Here is a 9,115-nt window from a genome sequence, read left to right as displayed (position 1 = left end):
CCCTCCCCCCCCTTCCTTCCTTCCTTCCTTCCTTCCTTCCTTCCTTCCTTCCTTCCTTCCTTCCTTCTTTCCTTCCTTCCTTCCTCTCTCTCTCTCCTCCCTCTTTCTTTCTTTCTTTCTTTCTTTCTTTCTTTCTTTCTTTCTTTCTTTCTTTCTTTCTTTCTCCTTCCACACACCCACCCACCCACACACCCACCCTACCTTTCTAGGGCCCATTGTCTTCGTCCACAACGAGCTTTGCTCCCTAGTTAGAATCTAAAGTAAAACATATAAGAAAATTCAGTACGAACCTGAGAACACGACAGAAAATATATACAAATGAACAGGGAAGTGAGTTTCAGCAGCAAACCAAAATGCCAGAAGCAATTTCCTGTGGATAAGAATAATAACAAAAAAGTGAGTCTTTGGTTGTTTTTTCTCAACTATAGTAACAGATGAACACTTTGTCTCCATGCAATACACATACACAACCTAATTTTTTCTCTTTTATAACAAATCACCCTATTAAAATTAGTGCCAAGCCAAACATCTTTGCTCCCTCACTAAGCATGCTGCCTTTGTTTCAGTGTTTCTTAACCCATTTTGTGAAAATACACAGAACTTTCGTAAGGGGCACGTTTTGGAGGAAGCAGAGAACAAATCCACACTGCCAAGGCAAACAGGTTAATGATCCCTCACACCGATTCAGTTACCCATAGTTAACTAGTTGAGACGCAGCATGTTTGAGAGAGTGCATTGTGTCTCAATGCTCATCCCATTGAAAGTAAGAATGCCAATGGATCATATCCAGATATGTATCTGGATGCTGCCAATCCACACTGCATTAGTGAATATACATCCTCATTTACATTCTGCCCCAGCCAGTCATGTGCCTTGAGAAATGGACCAGGGTGGCTTCCGGTGGGTGGATAGGCAATGGCGGTCGCTCTCCTCGAAGCTCGAGGAGGCGACTAGCACACCTTCGGCTTGGGGGGTGCAACCTCAAGTGGCGCCCCCACGGAGCCCTTGTGATGGGCTCTAGGCCAGAGGGCTTTCGAGGGTTAGCCTCTTCGACGGCTTGATGCCGAAGAATAGAAGCTTCCCTCTGCCATGACGGTCCAGCCGATGGGTGACCTCTGGGTATAAGCCAATCTAACCGGGACAAGCGCAGGAGATCAAGCGGAATAGCTATGAAAGAGAGCAGGGTCAGATATGACCAACAATGAACGTGAGTGAACTAAACGGACTACTTTTCTAAAACGAAGCCCCACCCCCCATAGGAAAAGTGGAGCGCAAGGAGGGATGCCTCCTAAGCGCTTGAATAGATCAACGAAGCGAAGGGGGGAAGAGGGGAGAGAAACAGCGTTTTATTTTGAGAGACTTACTTGAGCGGTCTTAGGGGAAAGATGAGTCTTTCGAGCTCTGGCACAGAGGTTTTAAATTGTAAACAAAGAGAGAACATGGCGCCTTCACGAGGGAAGATAAAACCGAAAGGCAGCCAGAGTCCAAGACCGGAAGAGGGAGCAGACGTCATGAAGACGTTAGTGGATATGCTAAAAGCGGTACTGGAGCAGCTCGGTGGTATTAACCAGCAATTGGCTACGTTAAATCGAAACTTCGCCTCGCAGCAACACCAGCTGGTAGAGACAGAAAAGAAAGTGGAGCATGCAACTGAGAAACTGGTGGAGATGGACACGGAGAACAAAAAGATGACGAAAAGAGTGAAAGATGTGGAAGTAAAATAAAAATTGCAGAAAAACTGTATTTTACAGCTGCAAATGGAGAAAGCCAATTTGACTCTCAGATTCAAGGGAGTGCCTGAAAAGGAGAAAGAAGAATTGAAGAAGACTCTGGGAGAGATTATCGCTCAAGCAACAGGCTTATCAGCGGAGGAAATAGTAAAAGATATAGAGTCTGCCTATCGGGCATACTCTAATTACATTTTTAAAAATAGCCTGCCTGGGGAGATTGTAGTCAAGTTTGCAAGAAGACAGACCAGAGATGTTATATTGAAGGCAACCTCGGCAAATCCACTGAAATTTCGGAATACAATTAAGACTCTAAAAGACATCCCATTTGAAATTCGTCAAAAGAGGAAGAGTTACAAGGACTTAATCTCATTTCTTCAAACAAATGGAGTACAATATCAGTGGGGGATTCCTGAATGTGTCATCTTTAAAATTAACAACAAAAGAGAGAAGATCGACTCCATCTTTAAAACGAAGGAATTTTTGAGACGGCAGCTGGGATCAGAAGACGAACTTAAAGATGAAGAAACAAAATTGAGTGACTTTGTTACCTCTGGAACGGATGGTGACTCTGTGGGTGAAGCGGGAGCGGAAGCAAGCAAAACTGTGTATGATTTTAGAGAGAGAAAACAGAAGTAAGAGCAGAAGGACTCTGAAAATGGCCCTATGAAGACAAGAAGATGCTCAAGAAGTGTTCTCAAAATACTAAATTTACTAATATTGAAGCAGTAGTTAAAAGAAAGAACTCACAAGTATAATGTTATACTAACACGTATTTACTAACATGTACTTTAACACGGATATGATCTCCTACTCTTGGGATTTTAGTTAGTGTGGGTATCTTTTCTTTATCCCTAGTTGTAGTTATGTAGTCTTATGGAAAAATAATAAAATTACCCTCTAGGGGGTTTCAAAAAAAGAAGAAGAGAGAAATGGACCAGGGTGAAAACCTTGAAACACAACACTGGAGGCCAATAAGACAGCTAGTATAAAGACGCAAAGCAGGAAACAACCTAGTTTCCTGTGCAACTGGGACACACTGTCACTTGACCTGCCCAGATCTGGACTGTGGGAAAAGGGGGCCTCTATTGCCTTCAGTGATGACAACACAGAACCAAATTCATTTAGCTGGACGACCCTGTGAAATCATCTTGTTCATTATGTGATCTCTAAATGGTACTGTAGAAGCTGTTTAAAGGTTTCAAAAACTGGCATTGAAAAAGCAGCAGCAGATCAGGAAAACACTGGTTGCACACGGTTGAAAGAAATGCACAAGAATGTGGAAGACATACTTCTTTTCATGTACCAGTTGTCGTCTCCCCTCTGAAACAGCAGTTTGCACAATGAAATCCTCTGTGTACCTTTATTGTGTTCTATCATTTGTAATCTGCAGTGTAACTTAATTCACCAGAAGGAGAGTTTTGACAATTGTCTTACAGAACAGTAATTTAATTAACTGATGCAAATATCATGTTCAACTTATTACAGTGACAACAATGTCAACTCCAAAGAAACCTGAAGTTAACTATAACTGCATTACAAATAAAAGTGCTTATCTATTTTAGCATATCAACAGGCTTTTCTAATGCAAAAAAAGAAAAGAAAAAAGAAAAAGAATTACCATTGGCTTTCTTCTGGACTATCTGAGGCCACAGAGCTAATGTAACATATATAATCATAAACCAGACAGTGACCAGAGGAACAAAATAATAGAATTGGTAAGACCGATCCATCACTATGCACAGTACCACAACTAGGAAGTTCAGCCGAAATAAGACCTGTTGGGTAATCGAAAAGGAAGAAAATATTTCCATTAAACGTGCAGTGAAAAGTAATTTTACAGTATTTACATTTTAGCATTAGAGACTTTGTTATTTCAGAAGGAGAGTATTGGAGAGACAACTTGAATTTTTTAACAATAGTGTGCCTGCTTGACAATTTCATGGACAAGGCTGCTTGCCTTTGAGAACTGAAATGAAGACCGCTTGGAATGCCATGCTGGCTGCTATGCATTTGTAGAAAAAAAATCCTTATATTGTAAAATAAGTAAATGGCTTCTTAGGTGCAAGACCCCCTGCTGCTATTACTAATGCCCCTTCCTAATAAGAGGCTTCCTTGTTCAACCAAGCAGAAGAAAAATCTGTGAGTCTAGGCAGGAGTCTGCAGCCCAATCAGATTCATCTAAAGTAAGTGAAACCTACATACAAATGTGATTCAACAGACGAGATAACGGATTAGTCCAAGAGGCACCCCAACATATAGAACTTGGACAGAAGAACTACTGCATCTTACAGTGAAGGAAAAAACAGCATTTAATAGATGGGATGCAGGCATGTAATGCAACAGTATCTGGCCAGAATTTTTAGTAATCTGAAACTTTTTTTTTTGGCCCCCCGAAGGGGATTTTTTAATTTGCATTTTCTACAAACTATTTTAAAACTATGGGTTAGGGGGAGGATACTAAAACCCTACCACTATAACTATGGGAAATGGGAAGGGAACAAACTAATACATACAACTACTTGGTGGGGGAAGGAAACTACCATTCTAAAGTCATCTACTGGATTTGGGAAAAGGGAAAAGACTAATACATGTCCTGATCTGGTTAACTGGAAGTAGTGCTTATTAACCTAATATTACAAGTTTAGTATAAAAGTTGATTCATTAAAGTATTACATTAAGAATATGCATTTCATAGCTTAGCACAAATACTGCCTTTAAAACTGTTATCTTAGTTCTAGAGTCTTTTCTTCTTGCGATTCTTCGTTTTCTGGAGTTTGGGGGATGCTACTCCTTTCTCCGATTCTGATGGTTCTGATGAGGTGGAACTAATGCTTGTTGAATGCTGTGAGTAGGATTCTTCTTCTTCCTCCCGATCCGGTTTTAGAATCTTCTTTTTTCTTATATTTTGAGTTAAATGTTTGATCCATAAAATTTTCAGCTTTTGGAACAGAGTCAATTTTATATTTTTTTCTCCTGATAAATGAAGCTCAGCCCTTCTGGGAATAATCATCTATATGGTATTATCTTTTTTTGCAGAGTGAGAGTAAGCATCCTGTAGAGTTTCCTCCATTTTCTGACTTCAAAGGGGATATCTTTCAAAAATTTTACCTCTTCATTCTTAATTTTTAAGGATTTTCCCATTGTTGATTTTAGCACCAGTTCTCTGGTAGTTCGTTTTGTGAATTTTAGATAGGTTTCCCCTGGGAGTTTATTTTTCTTTATAAAATCCAGATAAGTCCTGTAAACCATGTCCATCTCTTTCAACAGATCTTCTCATTTGTAATCCATTAATGGGGCCAAGGCAGTCACCAAAAAGTTCTTTTAAGTCCTCGTTCTTCTCTTCAGGGATCCCATGAAATCGTAGAACATGCATGGATCTTTCCAGCTGGAGCTGTATTAGTTGTGTTTTGTCGTAGGATCTTTCCTTTTCTGCTCCATCTACTCTTTTGTTGATGCTCTCAGTCTGTTTTTCCATTTTTTCAGTGTTTTCTCGGTTGCTGAGGTTCTTTTATCAATTGTTTTTGAACATTGTCCAATTTAGTGTTGAGGTTAGTCATCTGGTCCATTAGGGGTCGCAGTGCATTTGCTAACAGTGAAGAAAAGTCTGTAGTTACTTCCTGGTTCTGGGAGGGAGTCGTTGGTATGTTGTTTCCGGTCACCAGTTTTTTCTCCGGCGCCCTCCGTCCTCTCCCAGCCATAATATCAACAAGAAGTAAATTTTCCAAAACAAGACAAAAGTTATGCGATTTAAGTCGGCTTTGTATATATTCGCAACTTTTGCATTTGCTTATCTTCTTATGCGCTTGTTTTAGCTCAAAGTCTTTTTATTTCCGATTTAAAACTGCTTTTAAGATTTGTTCAAAATAAGGGGGGGAGGTACTTGAATCCCCTTCCCCCCATGCTTCAAACTTAGGCGCTTCCAATTACTACCAAGGTCCGATTCGCTTTTTCATTTGAGCATTGCTTAACTCACAGTTTGGAGCCCTGGAGATCTTTTGAAAGCATTTTAAAGTTTTGATTGTGGCCGCTTGCTCCGGCAGTCGTCTCTGGGCGCCATACTGGCTCCGCGGCGACGGGACCTTTCGGAGAAAAGGTGAGCCTCAATTCCTTGGCTGTGACCTTGGAAAAGGCTCTCCTCAGCTCCCCAGGCTGGAGGTCTCCTACAGAGACCCTGGGAAGGTCCGGGAAGAACTCGGACCTCTCCCGTCAGCCAGGTCTCAGCGCGTCCCCATCAGAGTGAAGTGGGACGCGTCTGAGCGGCGAAACGCTTAAACCGGAAGTCTCGTGATCTATGAAACTTGATATACACATTATTATATTTGTTTAGCTTTCCTCCTTCTCTTTTTTTCTCATTTTATGTCTTGATTCCCCCTCCCCTTTCATATGGGTTCATAGGAGGGCAAGACTGTTTGATAGTAGGTGATGTATATTATATAATAAAAAATACACTTCAAATAAAAAGATATCAGTAAAACATAATAAAACAGTCCAGTTCAATTTTTAAAAATCATATAAATAAAAGCAACTTAGGGTGTAATAGCAAGTAAAATGGAGCAGTCTAAAATGAAACTGACAAAACAGTCCTCAGGCTAACAACAGACCATAAGGCCTTTGTATAGGAGCCGCCCCACTGCTCAGCCCCAGCGAATTAACATCGAATTAACATCGGATTGCCTGGCCCCTAAGGGTGGAACATAGCACCAAACACGGCTCTAGGATAAGATCAAGGGTAGCTATGTGAGATAAGATCTCTCTTTTCTTGTTTGAAACTTGTTGGTAATTTGTTGTAAATTGTTCATATTTTATTGTAATTTATTGTTTAAAATCATATTGTATTGTTTTAACCTGGCACTTAGTGCCCTGTAAGCCGCCCTGAGCCTTCGGGGTAGGGCGGGGTATAAATTTAAATATAAATAAATAAATAAAACATTTAAAACCCCTTAATTAAAAGCCTAAGTAAGGTAAAATATTTTGGCCCAGTGTCTAAAAGAGAGTAAAGCAGGCACTAGGAGAGCCTCAAAGGAGAAGATATTCCAAAGGTGACATGGAATGTAACAGAAAAAATGGTGGACACACCTTAAATCTTGTATCTAATAGTGAAGGGGGAGGGATGTGTGTGTGTGTGTATATACATCTTTGTATATACAAAGATATATATATCTTATATATACAAAGATATATATACAAAGATATATGTATCTTTGCAGATCAGGCCCATTTACACATAAGATCCTCCAGGTTTGCAAAAAATTTGAAAACAGGTTCTCACCAAGGAAGCCTATCAAACAGTAAATCACAGACACTCTGCTGTTCACATCAGTAATACTGCATCATGTAATGATGCAATGATCAGTTCTAAAGTATAGCTATACATCTGACTTATGCATTACAGGATGATTCGTAAGACGGGAGATCTCAGACAAAAAGTCACTTTTCTATTTCAAGGGACAGGAATATCTATTGATTACTCCTAGTGTTGGAGGACTGTGCCAGAGGAAGGTGCCTTTGGCTAATTTATCAGGAATGTCACTGATAGTCTTCCAGACTGTCACAATATCCTACTAGTCTTTTTATGACAAGGACATCCTGAGTTCCTGACAGAGGACACTGAAGGAGGAATATAAATTGATCCTTAAAAAGAGAGAGCGAGAACTCGTAATAAGAGCCAATGAGAGCCACAAACTGCAAACACCTATATATTAAGAAACTTGCCTTGCAAAGAACAAGTGTACAACTGAAAAGACAGCTCTATGCAAGGGGGCATCCTTGAGATTCAAAGCAAGACATCTCATATCTCTATTTGTTGAAGCCAGGGTCTCTACTTTGGATACCTGTCAGTAAACATAGCCACTGAGATACTCAAGGACTCCTCTTCTTTAAAACATTCCTCTGAGGTGACGTTTTACAGACTTCTTGGAGTCTCCCCCCCTCCCATTTTAGAACCACAGGAATGATTTCCAGCTGCTGGACAGGGGTACATGAGTGAGCAGTAACAAGACAGCAATGTTTCCCACATGAGGACTGGCATGTGTTAGTTTCCCTGTTGCTGCTGCAGCTGCCAATACACCACAGCAGCAACGGGGCATGATGCCTCATGGTTTGGCTGCTCCACTCCCTCAGCCGCAGCCATTCTTTCTGCCCTCTGTACCACCAGGGCTTTTTCCAGCTTAGAAAAAGGGAGGGGGGAGTCAACAGTTGAATACTATTATATTGATATAGCATAATAATGTACATAATGAGTTCCCCGAATCCCCAGTTTCCATTTTTAAAAAGTCTCTAGCCTCTTTTGTTGCAGAGATACGCTGTGGAGAAAGTGGCTGCCATGTGGCCGCAAGCACAAAAACCTAAACTTTCCTGCCCACCGGCAGCCATCCAGGCTTTGCTGCAATCTTTGCCAAAGCTTCAGAGCAAAGGAGATTTGGGAAAGGTCGGAGAAAAGCTGGGGAAATCCTGGGAAGTACAGAAATGCACCATGATGCTATGAGGAACAAAGGAAAAAGAAAATCTGCTTCCCAACAGCATTGAATCTGGGGCAAATAACCTATGTGGAAATGGCTAGCATCTAGTTTCCTCCAAAACAGCTAGGGGTCAGGCTAAGCTAAGCCTCTTGGAGAGGAGTGAGGGACAACAGGAAGTTCACTCTAGTGGCCGGCTTCAACCAGAAGTCCAACATCTTTGCTAAAACAGAGCAGCAACTGAGTTCCAGAACAAAACAGGCAATCCTTTACCTCAAGGACTTTCCTTGTCCTTGTGGCTTAATTGTTAGGAGGAGCCATTCCACCTCCTACTGGCTTAGTGGGAAAACTACTCACCAGGCATTAAACACCCAGCATAAGCTGGTAGAATAGGGTTACATTTTAAAAATGTTAACAAATAACAATCCCCCCCCCATATAAAAATATCTTGTTTCTCACCTGAAACACTCTGTAAATGCCAAAATCTCCTTTAATCCAGAAGTATGAAAAATGTCCATAGCCTGTTTGGAACAGATATGCAGCAACCAATACCCGGATGTGCATGTAAACAGGCAAAAACTGTTAACAAAAACAAAAAAAATGGAGCAGGTAATTTTAATAGATTCAAATCAAATGTAACATCCCTAGTTGCACCATTTAATGTGCATCAATGAGAACCCTTTCCTGGGGTCATTCAACTCACCCATATTTTAGGTGGTGGTGAGAGGTGGGCTCCACCTGCGTCAAGATCCTACCCCTCCCTCCCATTTTAGCTCTCTTCCTCCCTTTTCTTTATACAGAATTATTTTAAAAACACAAATAAAACTTACAGTGCTTGCTCCAGAGATATGATAGATCAAAATTACAAGCTGCATCCAGCCTTTCCATTCATCTGTCTGTTCCCTATTTAACACTTTAGTCTGTGCAAAA

General features: G+C 40.8%; 1 protein-coding gene across 1 annotated transcript in view; it reads right to left on the bottom strand.

Moving 5' to 3' along the window:
* CASD1 (CAS1 domain containing 1) overlaps positions 1-9,115 on the bottom strand; it is a 40,696-nt gene that overhangs the window by 10,372 nt on the left and 21,209 nt on the right. Inside the window, exons 10-13 of the mRNA XM_015420207.1 lie at positions 9,016-9,105; positions 8,645-8,764; positions 3,349-3,505; positions 291-370 (exon numbers count right to left, since the gene is read on the bottom strand). Of these exons, the coding sequence (XP_015275693.1) occupies positions 291-370; positions 3,349-3,505; positions 8,645-8,764; positions 9,016-9,105 (447 nt within the window). The remainder of the gene's footprint in view (positions 1-290; positions 371-3,348; positions 3,506-8,644; positions 8,765-9,015; positions 9,106-9,115) is intronic.

Source organism: Gekko japonicus, unplaced genomic scaffold (genome assembly GCF_001447785.1).
Source record: "Gekko japonicus isolate JY-2015 unplaced genomic scaffold, Gekko_japonicus_V1.1 scaffold154, whole genome shotgun sequence".
NCBI classification, from domain to species: domain Eukaryota; kingdom Metazoa; phylum Chordata; class Lepidosauria; order Squamata; family Gekkonidae; genus Gekko; species Gekko japonicus.
Note: the sequence above shows the minus strand (reverse complement) of the source record. Positions and strands in the feature narration are given on the sequence as shown.